This window comes from Dromaius novaehollandiae, chromosome 5 (genome assembly GCF_036370855.1).
Source record: "Dromaius novaehollandiae isolate bDroNov1 chromosome 5, bDroNov1.hap1, whole genome shotgun sequence".
NCBI lineage: Eukaryota > Metazoa > Chordata > Aves > Casuariiformes > Dromaiidae > Dromaius > Dromaius novaehollandiae.
The window spans coordinates 7,878,384-7,895,372 of NC_088102.1; the positions used below are offsets into that span (position 1 = coordinate 7,878,384).

General features: G+C 44.5%; 1 protein-coding gene across 1 annotated transcript in view; it reads left to right on the forward strand.

The window, feature by feature from the left end:
- Nucleotides 1-16,989, forward strand: part of PRKCH (protein kinase C eta) — a 119,564-nt gene that overhangs the window by 18,728 nt on the left and 83,847 nt on the right. Inside the window, exon 2 of the mRNA XM_026114428.2 lies at nt 8,612-8,675. Within this exon, the coding sequence (XP_025970213.1) occupies nt 8,612-8,675 (64 nt within the window). The remainder of the gene's footprint in view (nt 1-8,611; nt 8,676-16,989) is intronic.

Genomic DNA, 16,989 nt, shown 5'->3' on the forward strand with positions numbered 1-16,989 from the left:
GTGCCTTGGAAGACTTCCCCTCAAGGCCAAGAGCCTTGTTACTGCTTCTCTGCCCAATCCTTCAGATTATCCCTCTCCACTTCCTTCTGCTGCCTGTTCTGCTTCTTTCCAGGCAAAAGCCAAGTCTCTGGTATGTGCTGCTTGGTTTATTGGTTGCCTGGGCCCTCTCTGTCGCTAGCATCACCAGCCGTTTCCTTGTCGAGGGACATTCCATGAGTGATAAGCTCAGGCATGTCAATGTTGTTTTGTTTTGAGGAAAGTCCATTCACGTACTTATTTCTGTGGCCCTTGGACAGTTTCCAAGCAGGAAGTGCCACCAACTTGCTTGCCTTCCGCCAGTCGGTAATTTCTTTCTTTTATTACTGGAAACAGCAAAACTGACACAGCTTACTGGGTTTTCTGCCAAATTGTATTGAGATAACGCGTGTAATGGAAAATATGCTGGTTGATCATCTCCAGAACTTTGAGATAGAAAATAGTATTTCCTTCATTGTATATTTAGGAGGAGACCTAAATTGTGAGCTGTCGTCATCATCCCTTGGCCATCAAAGTGGCTAGAACATAATAGCTAAAATAGTGTTAGAGTAACTCCATAGCTGTTGAAGAGTTTTCTGATGGTAATCATCGTGATTCCTTTACTAAACAACTGGCTGTTGAAGTTATTGATCTTGATCTGTTTTCAATGTTCATTAAGTGGAAATTGGTGGGAGGTTTTGGGGTTTTTTTCTGGTCAAAGCTCCTAAGTCCTCTCAAGAGCAGATATACTGTCCTACTTTCAGCCTCTTGCACCTACAGTTGCATATATAGGTGTTTGCAAGCAGATTTCCATGCATTACACATGCAAAGCTGATAGCCTGATAACAGTTACCAAATGTGTGCATGGGCGTTTTTGTTGTAGCCAAGAGCTTGAACAGCTGAAAACAAAGCTCTGCACTTTTCCATCCTTTCATTTCCGAAAAGGCAGATATTAAGATAAATTCAGGACCACTAAATTAAAGTGGTTTGTTTTGTGTTTTCTTTGTTTGTTTTTCCCTCCTTACACAGTAGCTGTAAGAAGGCAAGGGGAGCTGGAAGCCAAATCCAGTGATGGACTGGATACAGTGATATTTGGTATATACAAACCAAGGTCTATGTTTAAAACTGTGTGTGCAGAAAAGTTAGAGCTCTGCTTGGAGGCCCTGGTGGTAGGGAAAGGCAGGATATGTCCTGCCTGTGTGATTTTTTGGTTCGTGTGGGTTATGGTCGTATAACCCATGGAGGGAGCAGAGGGAAGGGAGCCTGGTGGCCCAAGGGTGTTCTGCCAGGCCCTTCCAGGGAAGTGGTTTTCTACCTCTGCTCTCTAAAATCAGCTATGTTGCAAGGACTATGTTCACTGGCAGCACGAAGCAACCCACATCCACCTCTGCTGGCCGCCTGAGATCTCCCCTTGCAACAATTCAGTCATTAGAGCAAATGAGTTGCCATTCATCAGTCAGGCAACGCAGAGCAGAATTGCTTCTGACTTGGTGGCTCCCAGGTACAGGGTTTTCAGCTACTTTGTTCCCTTCCCACTCTCCAAAATTTTGCAGAAAAGGGGGAATCTTGGCCTTCTGGGTTTGCTTGCTGGTGTCTTTTTGAAGTAGTGACATCCCACCAGCTTAAAACACTTCTTGCTGCCCTTTCAGCTGTGCAGTAGCACGTTGACTTTCCCACAGCGGTGTCTTGCTGTTGAGTGCCTTGGTGCAGTAGCCGCGTAGGACAGGAAGCCACGCGCGTTAGCGTGGCTGCGCCCCGGCGATTGCAAAGCTCTCTGCGGTAAGCTCAGGCTGCACACACAGCTTCACAACCTGCTGAAAGCGAGCCAGAAGCAGCATGTGGGACCACCTTCCTCTCCTCACCCGCAGTCCCGTCTCGGGAGCGTTAGCAACAAAACACCCCGTTGAATTAAGAGAGCAAAGAGTTTGAGGGTGGGATTTTCAGCACCCTCTGTGTTGGTGCTTGCAGCTCTGTTTTCAGAGTTTCCCACACTAGGTATGTTCTGCTCCCTCAGAAATGGGACCCTCACTGGTAGTGTCTGGTCATCTTTGATGCATTTCCTTCCCAGCCCGCCTACCTTCCTAGTGATTTCTATCCCTGCTCTTGTTTCTCAGCTGTAGATAGACTTGCTCCTCTGTAGCAGGCTCTGATATGTGCATGTGACTCTTTTCTGTGTTGGAGTGTTTGTTTATTTATTTATTTTTTTTCTAAATCACTTTGTGAGTTGGATTTAAATTTCTGAAGGAATGGTTTCTTGCTCGCAGCTAGTACTGTGAGGGTAAATATTCTGTTTCCAAGATACTTCAGTACCGCGAAATTGATAATAGTCCATTAGATTTCCCCTTCCTTCTCCCACACTAACTCAGGAAAAAGAGATCAGAAATCCTTCCAGCATAGCTGTTGGTTTTTCTTTTGAAAGTATAGGGACAAAAAAAATACTGAGCCTGTGCCTGAGCCAATTCTCCCTTTTTTTTCTCTCTCTCTGCTTTTTTTTTTTTTAAAAAAACTTTATAACTACACTTTTTTTTAATAAACTAAAGGACAGCCATCTGCAATTATTACTGATGTATCATTCATCCTTTTAGAGGTGAGTTTTCTCAAAAGCAATCTGAGTTGGCTTAGTTTTAGTAGGAGCAAGCTTTGGTTCATGCTTTTGGAAATTTTCACTTTTTGAAGACTTGAAACCTCCCTATTTTTATTTTTATATTTTTATTTTTATTTTTTTCTTTTATTTGTAGCTCATCAAGCAGGTTTTCTCGGCAGGAATTTCATGGGAGAGGATGAATCTTGTTGCAGCCCTTACTCTTCTTACCTGAGCAAGTCTTCTGTTGAGAGGGGTAATCTCTTGAATGAAACCAGACTAAGATTGATTAAAGACTCCAAGATTCGTTAGTTGTTAGTTATGTCTGATCATTTGTGGCTGGCACACAGCTTGTAATTATGCAGCTTGACTGAAAACAAAAGTAATATTTTAAACAGCTGTCCTGGAACAAAAATTAAAATGACAATATTACAGTAATAGCTGGAATAGCTGGTTATAGGAGTTACAAGAGACTAACTTTCCACTCATTTGTGGGTTTAGCACCACAGTGCTAAACATGTTGCAGTAAGAGTCATTGGAAGGGGTTTTATTCTAGTGAAACTTTGACAGTTACTGTAACTTGAAGGAGGTAGAAGTTTTGGGCCTCTAGTCCCCCGAGGGACCAGGCATCCCTGGAACTAATAGTGCATTTGCTGCAGCTGGAATTAATGAGCCAGAGACCTCCAGCTGTGAGGGCTTCGATGCTTTGGGAATTCAGCACTGTAGCTGGACCTATTGATGACAGGAGGCATCGGCAGCCGTGCCGTGGCGACGCGCCACCCTGCGCTCCTAATTTTGAGACCCAGCATCAGCATTGAGTCTTGGTAGGAGCAGGGAGAGGCTGTTGTTCGGCAGCACCAAATTTGAAGCTCAGTTGGAGCAAGAGCTGAGGTCCCTGTCTTTCACCAAACAGCATCTCCCAGGTCCTTGCTGGCACTGGGTTGCCATGTGCCACTGAGAAACTGCCCATATCTGCCCCGGCACCTGGGGCAGAAGTTACTGCCCTGGGTGCTTGCCAGCCTTTGCGGGAATAGGAAGATACTTGGCACTCCAATTCTTTTAGGCACACTGACTTGAATCCTAACAATTACATGCTGTGCATTTGTAGGAAAAAGACCTTAATCTGCTGATGCTCTGAAATGAAAAATCCCCTTTCTATTAAAAGAGAGCCTTAAAGATCCCCCCTCAGGTGCTTCACCTTGTAGGCAGGTGTCTGTCAGGCTCTGAATTGAGGGACTGATTAATCCAGACAACATGTATTTGGCTGAGAAAGTTGCCACTTGACCTGTCCAAAAAAGGCATGCACGGGTGGAGGTGCTATGTTATTAAAATACAGAAAGATCTGACACTCCATAAGCATGATCTGTTAGCTTAAAAAAAATAAAAATTAAAAGGAATAACTAGAAGCATGTGAAAAACCAGCTTCAGACTAACCCAGACTCTTCCAGACTTTCAGCTCTGTGACTGAACAGAGCCTTGGGAATTGCATCTACAAATGACTGATTATATATGCAGTTCTGTTAATTAAATTTAGAAATTGTGTAGGAAGTCAAAAGGTATAGCTGCTTGTTTAATTAAGCTAATTAAGTCCCTAGGCAGCTTTTATATTTGCTTTATTCACTGCAAGTGTCTGGCTTGTTCTGTTTTTGAAGCCATGTCAGCATTGACCTGGCTTAAGAAAAGGCTGTCCTTCTAGGCTGCTTCCTAATCGTGCCTTGTGGGGAAGAAAGGACAGTAAAGCAATGGGAGAAAGGATCTTCTGAGCTCCAGGGTAAATGCAGTTGTCCTTTGTATCTGATCCAAAGACAGTAAAAATGATTCCTATTGATTTCAGTGTACTTCAGATCAGGCTTCCCAGCCTGGAGTATCTCTGTTGGAGCGGAGTGGAGAAAAAGTCTTATTCTGTGAATCTTATATCTACAAGAATACCTGTTCATGCCAGGTGCCCTGTTGAAGATGTCTTTTTATCCTGGAGGTGTGCACAGCTCTCCATTTTGGAGAGAGACTCGCAGGCAGACGGGACGAGCTGCGCCGCCCTTCAGCATTGCCTCTTCCCGTTTGCAGGGAGTTTCCGTAGAGGCATGCCAACCTCTCTCAGAGGCTGACTGACTATACCTGCTCGTCGAGTTTAGTGGATGTTTCAGTTGGGTGTTGTTACGTTGCCTGAGAGATTACCCTCCTTCAGAGATGTGTTTTCCAAACCTCTTCCATTGATGAATCATGCATGACCAGTTTCTATTATATGTGTGGAGGCATATGATTAAGGAATACTGTTTCGGTCTCCTTGCATCCTGTTCCCTAGTTTGCTTCTGAACTAGCTTTATTTTTTTAACACAGATGCAGGGAAGAAGAGTTAATAACTCCTGTCTAGATGTCAGGAATGATGTTAATACAGTTCTTTGCTGGCAATGGTGTGGCAGATGACGGACCGGGGCCCCTCCTGTGAGAAAAAATCACTTGCAACTCCCTTTGAAGTCACATGGAGCCGAGCGACTTAGCAAGTTGAGGCATGGGGCACGGTGTAGGTGGTTAGAAGTACGGAGCAAAGCCCTCCTCAGCTCTGTGCTGAGCCTTGCTGCCAAAGCTGTGCATTTCACAGGAGAAGCTTAATGAAACCATGGCTGAACTCATCGGTCCTTACCTGCTCGTTTCCAGCTCACTTGCCAAAATCCTCCAGCACTTGCTGCCTTTCGGGATGTCTGATAAGTTCAACACGAGTTAAAGTATATGCTTAGCTCTGAGCCAAAATCCAGTATGGTACTTGTAGCTATAAAGGGGTTTACTGAGCCGAACAGACAACCATACCCACTCCTATCCACGCTGTAGAGACACAAGCTATCTTCCGTCTCCTTGAAATAGAAGAGAGCAGCGGTTAAAGGTTTTACCGTGCTAATGAGCATGTGCTCCTCTCCCAGTTAGCTAGAACTCAGCGGTTCAGAGCTACCTCTAAAACAGCCAGCAAGCTGATGTTTTTCTTCCAGTTATTTCCTGGGGGACCAGGCTGAGGATGAGAGCACCAGCGCTGTGGGGAGGATGATTACTGTTTATGGCTATGCGTGCCAATGCTGTGATGCTGCTCTATGTGGGCTGTTCATCCCACTGCGTGCCATCAGTTTAGTCTGATTTGCTTGTAGCACCTTGTAGCATTTCCAATATCATGCTAGTGGAAAAAATCAGACTTTTCCTTTGCTAGTATTGATATAGCAAGACTTCCACTGTGGCGTATTTGCAACTCTAATACTAGACTTTGCAGGCAGTATTCTACAATTTCCTAAGGGAAAATTTCCCGTACCAAATAGATCATGGCATTAGGAAACTTTATATATGCACACTTTCTTAATATCACTTACTACTCTCTGACTATTATTGTCAAATACGTGCAGATGGTCACATTCCCCTTTAGCTTTGTCCTTGCTGCCTTCAGACTGTTGAGTTCTTCTGAGTCTCTCTTTTTTTTGTGAAAGATGATCTGCATCAGCTTTGTCTTTCACCCAAACTGATTGCCTGGTCTGCTTTTAGTAATTCTGGAAAGCATAACATCGCAGCTCCTGCTTCTCTGCAAAAAAATAGGTTTTTGACTTCAAGCAGCCAATACTGATGTGGGGGTGAAATGGAAGAAAAGAAGTAAGAAGCCAAACTTGCACGGTGTTTGCGTTGCACCAGCACTGCTGTTGCGAGGGCCGGGTCCCAAGGACATTCCCTGCCGATGGGAGGTACTGCCGTCGCAGGAGCCCTGCCGGCGCGTGGTTGGGGCCCGGCTGCCAGCCAGGCAGCCGTTGCTCGATGGGGTTATCCCTTCTGTGGCTGGAGGGCCGGCGCTTTGGCAGCTGCCTCCTTTTGAAGTGCTCCACTCTTTTTTAATAACAGCACACAGTGAGAAATCCTCTCATTCTGTGAAGGTACATGCTAGCGATGTTCTTCAGGACAGAAACAAATGAACCAGGGCCCCGATTCGAAGTTTCTCCTTTCTGGGAAGAAGTAGGGTACCACTGCCCTGGGGTACCCAGCTGTGGGTGGCTGGCTTTAGATTGGTACAGCCTTATTTCTTTGTGCCCTAATGTGGCTGCCGTGGTACAAAAGAAGTTGCTTTTTGGGTCCATAAAGCTATCCTGAAGCATGTGCCCTTTCCACAGCTGCACTGCAAAGTGTGAAAGTAGCAATAAAGGTGTAAAGCATGGATGGGAACACCGGGAACCACGCAGCGAGGACCACAGAGCTTAGTCCCCAGGCCTCCGTTCAGCACACTGTTAGCTATGGTCACCAACTCGGCATGTGAACAACCATCTGATTTCAAGGGCATCACAGACTTTTATCAGCAGTCTATTACTTTTAATAATTCCATTTAATTGTATTTTTTTTAATTGATTGTCATCAGTTTAATGCCAAAGAGACTGTCAAGACTATCTGGTTTAACCTCTTGTATAACACGGGCAGTGGAAATCGCTAAACAGGTCTTGGTTTTTGGTTGATATACCCAAGGCATGTTCTGCTTCCACAGCACCTGCCATCCTTGGGCTTCAGTCCACATTTCGGAGGCTTTCAGCTGTAACGTCTCATTAGATCCCACTAGCACGTGCCATGAGAAGGTCTTGAGTATGGCTAGATCCTTTCTACCCTTGAGCTGTGGTACAATATGAGCAAGGCTGCTTAATCGGGGGGTGGATTTGAGTGGTCTTTAATCCTGGGGTCTGGAGTGAGAGAGAATATTTCAGAACCATCACAAATCTGCTATCACTTGTAAAATTATTTTCTTTCTGTTTTGTGAGGCTGCATGCTACCCCCCGGGCAGAGGAATCTGATTTGCAGGGAAGGAGTACAAGGTGCGTCGCAAAGAGTTTGGACCACTTTTCGTTTGTGTGCTTTGAGGGCAACCATGCTGCGTTGGCTCTTCAGGCCTATGGTGGTTCTCAGTTAGGATCCAATGGTGTGACCATGACTGAGGCAGGGAAAAGCTGTTGCTGCATGAGTTTAATTTATTTTGTTCTTCTCCCCTCCAGAATAGGTTAGAGGTTTATTTGAATGGTGTGTTACGTGTTAACGTTAGAGAGGAAACAAAGTGCTGGAAAGGTGCATGTATTAAATGAGACGCAACTGGCGACCTGGGCTCATCCTCCCTTCTTGCAGGACTGGGAAAATAGCCTCCTACTCCACGGTGTGTGCACTGAGGGGTATTAAATTCTGCGCACCTCCACGGTGAAACTTTGTACTGTTGAAGTAGAAGGCTTGCTTTAATTTCTTGCTTTAATTTCCCCCCCCAGCGAAGGTTCTGTGTGACAGCCTCATTCGAACTGCAGCGATTCTTAGCTGCGATTTTGCTGAAAGCTAGTTGGTGGCCAAAAATAAAAGCAAAACCTTAATTAAAAATGTAACTAAAAATGAAAAAGTTGTTAACCAAAAAATAAATACCTCCTTTCAAGGGCAAGTTGACTGACACAGGGATTGAATCTCTGATCCCTAGAACTATGTTCTGTATCCCTGTCTAAGTTAGATTAAATTACAAGTATTTAGGTAACAGCACTAACGGCTTCCTATTTTCTGTGGTTTAAGGATAAAGGGTGATTTATGTAAGAAACAGGAGTTTGCCTCCAGCACCGATGGTATTGTCAGAGCTTGAAACAAATTCAATGGGATAAGATATAATAGGGAGGAAATACACATACAATTCATCAAACAGATTTTTTTTTCAGATAATTCTGTGTGTTTAATGTTACTATCTGACAAACTGGAACACTATTAACAATTTCTGTTGTTTTAATTTTTATTTCCTCCTGCAAGGTTGAGATTGTTCAACATTCAGGGCTCCTTAAAGAATAAGGAACTGGATTCCTCCTTGTTCCCAGAAGTGCTGAGCAATTTGAGCCATGGACGCTCGATTTCTCTGTAAAATTAGGGTTGTGTATGCAGATATGTGAAGCTTCAAATGTTATCAAATATTGGCTGCATTCAGCATGCAAAATCCTAAAAGTAGTCTTTGCCCTGACAAACAGCCTTCTAACATTTCGTTTACTTTTTCAGGTGGATTTGGAGCCAGAAGGCAAAGTGTTTGTCGTCATAACTCTTACAGGCAGCTTCATGGAAGGTAAGGGAATTATTCTGGCTTGTTTCCATTAAGAGCTCTGCTTTGGTACGTATTATTGTGGTCCGTCACCAAGTACTGTGTGAAGGAATAGGGTTCTTCTTGCAGGTCACACACTGCAGCAGAGGGAACTTTGGGGCTGTTGTGCTGTTTGCCATCTGGTCCGTTATCGCTCTGATCTCACACCCAGGGAGTTGATTCCTGCCTCATCTGGTTTATTTATCTGAAGTTGTCCTTCAAATGGATTGGTTTTGGCACATGTACTTTTCACCTGGGTGCCTCTTGAAGGACAAGATAAGGAGCATGTAGAACGTTTAAAACATCTGGACGATTTTTATTCTTGCTGAGCCTGCCAACCCGACGTGCGTTTGGACCTGGGCAGCTGCTTGATAGGGAGCTGGTGCATCCGAGGAGCTGGTGAAGCTTTCGGTTTTCTTTGGGTGATTTACACCTCAGGCGTGCCCTGCTCTTTGTTGCAGGATAGCTCTGGCCTTTTAAAGTGTTTGAGCCCAGGCCAGTCTGTAACTAATTGGTTAAGCCACACTTCAGGGCCAGGCAAGGATTTCCAGGGAGGCAGTATCTTCCACAGTAGCTCTCCAATCCCCAAGAAATGCTTTGTCAAACACCGGCGATATCTGCGTGGGGCTCTGTAGTACCAGAAGGTTTTTCCATGTGGTTGGACTGTTGTGGCTCTGTTTAAAATCAGGGTTGGGGGGGGAAGGTGCATTTCTGCAAGAAGTGCCAAATACACCCGAGGCCTCTTGGCTTTCCTGGCTGCTGCTATCTGGAAGGAGGACTAACAACAGTTTCAACAGTTTTGCAGTGCATGGAAGGAGCTCTAACCACCTTTTTGATGCCATTTTATCTCCTGTTTGATAACAGGGCTAGAGAAAGGAGGACAGAGTAATGCCCAGAGCTGCTGTGAGGAGCTGACTTGTTTCTGCCTTTTGCTGGCTTGTCTTTGTGGCTTAGCAGAAGGAACGCCCAGGCTAATACGTTGTCATAGATGTGTCTAAATGGAGAGCTGTTCTGCAAAACCTGATGCATTGGATGAAGCATGGGACATGCTGGTTGGGGAGAAAGAGGATGTTGGCTATGCACGGGAGGGGATGCTTAGTGCAGCAATGCCTCAAAGCAGCAGGCCAGGTAGGTAGCAGCGATGATGGCCAAACGCATGTTGGCCTGGGCCTGAGGAGATGGGGGACTAGTGGTTTTGGCAGCCTGTCTCCAAATACAGCTTTACAGCAAATGTGTTGCTGCTGGGGGAAGGACCGGTGTGAGCGAAGGCTGCGGTGAGCAGGGCTTTGTTGGTCTGGGGAGTGCTCTGTTATTCTCGGGGTATGATTGATGCAGGAAGTCAAGTGACATGGTTTAACAAGCAGAGAAAAACAGCGGCTTCTCGTTACGGCAGTGATGCAGTCTGTTACCGTCGTTCTCAAAAGGTCAGGGGAAAAGGGAGGAGAGAAAACAGCAGCCTTTCGGTAGGACGCAGCACTGGAGCAAGGCTGGGAAGACCTGAGTCGAAGTTCACCTTCCAAGCAAACTTAGTCTGGCCGCATCATCTCACTATGCCTTTCAGTTCTCTTCTCTGTAAAATAAGAATGCATGTTTTTCTCTGTTCAGATGTAAACTCTTGGGGCTGGGAGATGCTGTCTTTTATCCACATCTGCAGTGTTAACAGATCAGTTACGCTTTTTCCTCTAGGAAGGCATTTCATACAAGTGTGCTTTGACAGGGGATTGCAGGGAGACATGAAAATGGCTTTTTAAAGTTAATTTGGGAAAAGCTTCCTGTTTGTAACAGGAGAAGGGGGGGAGTGCAAAGATGTGCTAGGGGGTAGTGGAAGTGTGACTTTTTGCAGGTTTGGAGGTAATGGCTCTTAGGCAGGATAGGGGTAAAAAGGACCTTAAAAGTTGGCTTTAATTGCCAATGACAGAGCAGATGATGGAAAGAGGGAGGTGCTGAGATCAAGAAACTACAGGGCTTTTTTAATGAATGCTAGTTTCCATCCATGCAAAAGATTGAGAGAAGATAACCTTTTAAAGCAGCGTTGACCAGGGGTGGTGGACTTGAGCATAAATCCCAAAATTTGAACTTGTACAACTGTGCTGGCTAAGCTGTTAAGGTATCTTGCTCACAGTGTCTCAAAGGCAAGAGATGGAAAACCCAAGTGTTTGTACTGCTACTGCTTTCAGAGGAAAATGGGAAATGCTGGAAATAGTTTACTTCTCATTCCTCTTACTCATTGAGGATGTGAGGACTTAAAGAACAGGAAGAGTCAAAGATGGTTCTTGGGACTTTTCTTGGCTGGTTAGTCCCATGTGTGGGCACATTTAGAGTTTCCAAGAATGGGCATAATCCAGAGCAAGTCTAGGTGTAGATACTGAGTTTTCCCAATTGATAGGAAATAGAGGCATCAGTCATGGAGAGGTTTCCTTCTCAAAAATTGTGAGTGGGGTGTTTTTTTTTTTGTTTTTTTTTGGTAACATCATGTTTTGTTCTATTTTCTTTACTCTCTCTTTTTTTTCTTGGAAATGTGGAGCCTCAGAGTTGTAGCTAAAATTTAAATTCTTGGAAAGAAGACTGGGAATAACTCACAACCTGAAAGCACAAAAAGTGGCCTCCCATTTATTTGCCTTAATCTAGAGGGCAGCCATAACCACACCCTCACTACCAGCCGTGGCTAACTGCAGCGACTGCTTGAAAGCTTGGTGTATCTCTCTGTAGGTATCTATAAAACCCAACTGGCTAGGCCAATAGTTCACATTAGATCTTAGCAGTGTAGCATGTGGACCCACGTGGTGTTTCAAGCAATGTGGTTTTTTGGACTTTTGATCATTTTCTTGTGACTCGTGACTTGATAAGCGGGTAACTCATTGTATTTCCTGCTCCGAAATGTGTCTATCAACAGTGACATGGTGCTGCAGAAAAAGCCACTTAAAAAGCAGGTAAAAAGAGCAGCATAGCAGTGTCTGTAAACCAGCTCTTAGAGCCACTCAGGTATTTTTGTAGCAGCTCTTCGCCATTGCTTTCAGCAGACTGCAGAGGTAAAAAGATAGCGTGAACTATGGTGAGCATCTTCCTTTGAGAAAGCCTCTGCAAGCTCTCGCTAAGCACAGATAGAGGGGTTGATGGCTACTACTGGTTCTTGTGTTGATTTGCAACAGATAAGTTATTTCAGAGGGTATTTTTTTGCAAAGCTAGTTGTGTGATTAGGGAAATAGCCAGATTCACTGGATCCCAACCACCCTCATGTAACTTGAGTAAAGTTAAAGCCCCCCAAAATGGCTAAAGTGCCTCCTCCCCAACTCTGAAAAACAAACAAAAAACCCCTGAACTCCAGAGTTCAGAGGTCAGTAAAATTATGTTAGGTTTACCTGAGACTGAATTATTTTGTTGTCGTAGAAAGCTTGCCCCAAATAGCCATTCCCAGTGGAACTGGCCACTGGTCCTTTCTTTAGCTTTGGGAGTGGTTGTTTTTTGTTTGGTCAAAAGCTCTTTTGACCAAAAATGTAACTTGTTTCTACTTTAGTAATAGAGGGAGTGGAGGAAAAGGGTGATGCTTATGTGACTGTACATACTGTATCTGAAAGAAGCATTCATATTCTCTGAAGGACAAGTGCAGTATAGAAATTGGAAACCTGGAAACACATGGGAAAAAAAATTAGTCCTTTGTAAATTCTTACCTGGCCATCTGTCCTCACCTTCTGAACTGTTTTTGTAGCATGTAGAGTGGCAGTGCTGTGTTTGGAAACCCCTATGTAGGATTTCCAAAAGTGTCCAGCTGGACCTGCCTCGGTTCTGGTAAGACACCCCCCCCCCCCCCCCAAAAAAAAAAAAAAGCTGCATCAACAGGGTGTAAGGCTTTGCAAAGTGTTTGTGTTTATTTTCTTATTTTAAAGTCCAGCACTGTGCTGATGGTCATCTTTTAGCGCTGGTGTTACTACTTCATTCTCAGATCTTTCCTCCTCCAGTGAGCATCCCAGTGATATTTCATAGCAAAAAAGAGCTCCTTCAGCAACTTCAAGCAGACAAACCTGAATTTTAAATGAATTGAATTATTTTCGCTTGAAGCCTCTTACTTCCTTAAAGGGAAACTCCTGTGACAGTGGCTCTTCTGTCTTTCAGTCTTAACCTGATGTTTTGAGACATGGAAATATGCTGTTTTTCCCTGGTTAAAAATACACGCAATTTTTCAGGGAGAGGGAGGAACAGAGCAATAGGAAGAGAAGGAGGATTAGCTAAATTATCCCTGCCTTTCTTTTATTTTCTATACTGGATATATTTATGCTTGTGCTAAGCTATATCTCATTATATTAACTGCCCTCATTCAGCTGACATTTCCTGGGTAAACCGACTGGCGCAAAATTAAAATAAAAATCTCCTTACCTCGGATGGAGATTACCTCTCGCAGATGCGGCTGAATTTCTGCGGGCGCTGTGAGAGTGTTGCCCGGAGCAGCTAGCTGGGCGTCCTCGCCGCTCCCACCACCCTGTCGCGATGGAAGGAGACGTGCTGTCCTCTTGTGAGCCTTTCTCATTGACCTAAGACCTGTTTTGCTTCACAGTCTGTTTTATACAGAAAGCGATGACCAACATTTGTGTGCCAAATCTGAGGCATTGCTTAGGAACTGATTCTGTTTTTTTCTCGCTTCCTTCCCTCAAAGGACTTTATTTAATCGTTCCTGGGGAGCTCTGCCCTGGGCCCTCAGGACCACAGGAGCTGTGGTTTTACTGAACCGTGAGTGTCCTGCTGTCCTCTCTGTGGTGACCTACACGTGCCAGGATCCCTGAAATAATCCACAAAATTTTGGCTGTGTTTTAAGCTGTATTTTAAGCTACCTTTAAAGGAAAATTGTGGCTTTAATACTCTCAGTATTATACAGTTATAATAGAGTTAGTGCTCCTTAAGGTATAAAGTCCCCTGATGTTCCCCTTCTCCCAGCCTTTGCCGTATCTGTTTCTCTGTTAACTTCTGGGTAGGACCTTTTTCCTCTCTACTCTTGGAAAGCACCTGAAATATCCTTAGTATTAACAGACTGTTGTCTAGAGGCACTCCGGTGTGTATTCAAATACTGTCAAGCAGGATTTCGCGAAATATCCTCCAGGAGTGGCTTGATTGCGTGGCTTTCATAGGGTATCACCCAGGTCCCCTAGCTCTGGTTAAAGATGACCTGGTGCCTCTGGGAAGATGCTGTTCTTGGGGCTTGTGCTGTTCCAGCAAGTGACCCTGCGATGCCGTCAGGGTGTCCCCAGTGGATGTTGTGTGGTCAGCTTTGGTGGCGTGAATTCAGACCTGCTCTTCATTGCTTCCCTCTCTTCGCCACTGAATACCAGTTTGAGCTGGAAAAGGGCAAGCCATTAATTATTTCCTTCTTGGGCAGAGTCAAATGATTTCGAATAAAAACTTTGCCATGAGTGTGGGTTAATTACTCATTAATTTTGCTTCTGGACATCTGTGAGAAGTTAGTGAGCTACTTAAGAGCAGGAAATTATGCATGGGCCAGTGTGTTTTGCTGCAGTGAGGTCAGGCTGGGCACAGAGGCCCCAGGCATGAGCCTTCTCCCCTTGCAATACCGGAGTCCCAAAACAAGCCTAGTCCCCTGCTGCTTTGCCTGCAAGGTGTGGCACTGTGCCCTGATGTTGCCACCTCACTTGCTATTTGCTCTTTTTCATTTTGAGCAAAGCTAATGAACTTAGTACAAAGTAATTATTTGACTAAGCTAATGAATGAAGTAAGCCTTGGAGAAAATAGAAGTGCTTCTATTTTAGTGCTTCAGATTCTTGCAACTTGCCTTTTTTTTTCTTTTCTTTTTTTTTTTTGACGTTGCCACTTGAAGTGATAATTCTGTCTTGAAGTTCAATTTTAATTTCACCATTGTGAGGTAAGTAATGGTTGTTTCTTTTCTTTCAGTGTCAGGAAAGACAAAGAAAAATTTGAGTTCTGGGCAAGAAATAGAACAAAGAGAATATTGAAAAGCCAAGTGACTTGGTAGAGCAGATTTAGCACCCATTGCTAAATATTTAACGTAGGTAGGCTTTGCAGCAGCGAGGAAGCCAGGACCTGCCTCTAAAGCAGAAAATACTTCTTTGGTTTGCAAATGTCATATGAAGTGTTTGGGATGGTTTGTTCTCAAGTGCTGCATGTTCTGTTGTTATTAGATTACCTTTCTCTAATGTGAAGTGGACTTTGTCTTAAATAGCATATCCCCAGTTAGGTACCTGTGAAGATTTGCAGCCTTAAGATTTTAAGTTGTATAGCCTTTATGCTAAGAAGATAGTATGCTTGCTCAGTACTGTAATGTAGCTTCTCAGCCCCATAAAGCCTGTATTGCAAATGCATTACCAGCTTCTTGCTCAACGAGGAGAAGAAAGATGTTGACTGCTCCTTTGTAAACTGTAGTAATGAGGGTTTTCAGACTGCTTTTTAAAGTCAAGAGAGTAATTCCTTGGAATTGGGAACCAGCAGTGAAGAGTGCCCTGTTCTTAGCACCTAGTTGGTCGGGCCACTTGGCTAGTAACTCTCTTCTGGGTTATTAGCCGAAACAGGAGAATTTTAGGGTGTATATAAACCCTGTCATAAGGCACTAGCCTCTGTCCAGGGAACCTCCTGACCTAAGCAGTGTCAGTGCAGACTAGCATGAAGAAAGTTTTGCTGTCTTTGGTTCACAGGCTCTGAACATGGAGAGCTTATGGCTAGTCCAAAGTCTTTCATGGCACAGAATAACAGGGAAAGTGTTTTTCCCCATCCCTTATTTTTTGTAAAAGGAGTTCATGAGGCCCTTTTCAATGCCTGATTGCTTTACACTGGTCACACACATGTGCACTTCAGGCAAGGGGCTTCCAGAAGCACCCTGTGATGTCTCAGCTTCACTCTCGCTGATGGTAGTGGGTAAGAGCAATGCTGAGTCCCATGGGGAAGAGTCCACCTTCATCACTCTGAGAGGAGTGAGCCCTTACAGAGACTAGGAGATTGTTGGCTGCAGCTGCTGTGCATCTCCGCGTGGGAGACAGATGCCCTTGGCTAGATCCCCAACCTTTTTGGAAGATATCAATCAGGTTAAAAAGAAGGAGGCAAATTCTAGAGGCTGATCTCGAAGTCCCGAGCAGCTATTGCTCTCCTGGAGGTCACACTCTGTGCCCTCACACTCCAAGGGAGCTGCGTCAGCTGAGCGGTGGGAGCAAGACTGGCTCCGTCGGTACCAGTAAGTCTCTATGAGCTAAGCACAAGGACATTAAAACTGCTTGGCAATGCTGAAGATCCCAGGAGAGAATTTCAAAGTCGGGGAGACCACAAAAAGCCACTTGGAGATCCTTTTCAGGGGGAGGTGCCTTCAGGTTTTTTTGAGAAACATCCTTTGGGCTATGAAATACCATTGGGAAGCGGGACACGACTGCATCTTCCTCAGCATTGCCTTTCACTTGCACCACTGAAGCTGACAGTGGCCTGAGCAGGGGTCACTGCGCTGGGTGCTGTATAGGCAACCCTCTGTCTAATGAGAAACAGCCTCACCTTGAAAGATAGACAAAGTGGACAAGCTTGGGGTAATGAAGAATTATTACTGTCTACAGTGGGAGGATAGCGTGAGCACTTTTTTAACAAAGCCTTCAGGATCTAAGCACTGAATTTTAAAGATTGCAGAGAGAACCCCAAGTACTGTTTAGCACTCTTATATCTCACATACTCCTCTGTTTAAAATAAAAAAAAAATTGGTAAATTCTGAATTTTACACTGGAAAAAAGAATTCTACAGGGGAAAACAACTGTACTGGTTTTAGATTGGTGGAAGAACTAGGGTTGGGGAAAATGAAGTAGCTAACTTAGCGTTATGGTGGGACTCTACGGCAGTGCCAGGAAGTGAGCAGCATCCCATCCCATTGTGTTAACCACAAGACCGCCTTTACTTTCTGGAAATGATCTGTTTGAGCTCCATGGCTATTGCAGTAAATGTAATGCGGAGAGGTTTTCAGCAGTAATTCGTGACTTGTCAAGACCTGCCAACTGCTTGGGTATCTAGACGCTGTAAAAATGCAGCGAACAGCAATATCAGGGTTAACTTTACTTCCTCAGTGGGCTGTGTTGTGTCTAGGCTCTGAAGCCTAGATATAAATATGCAAGCTTGCAATTTGCTATGGGATTGCAGCGTTCCCGGCTGTAACGAGGAACAGAGATTTTTTTTTTTCTTTTTTCTTTTTTCTTTTTTTTTTTTTTTTTTGCTGGATTTTAACATGGTTGCTGGAAGAAGTGACAGTGGTTCCCCGAGGAGCTTAAATCTGTCTGCTTGACCCTGGAGGACAGCACTGCCCTGAAGTTGGTGT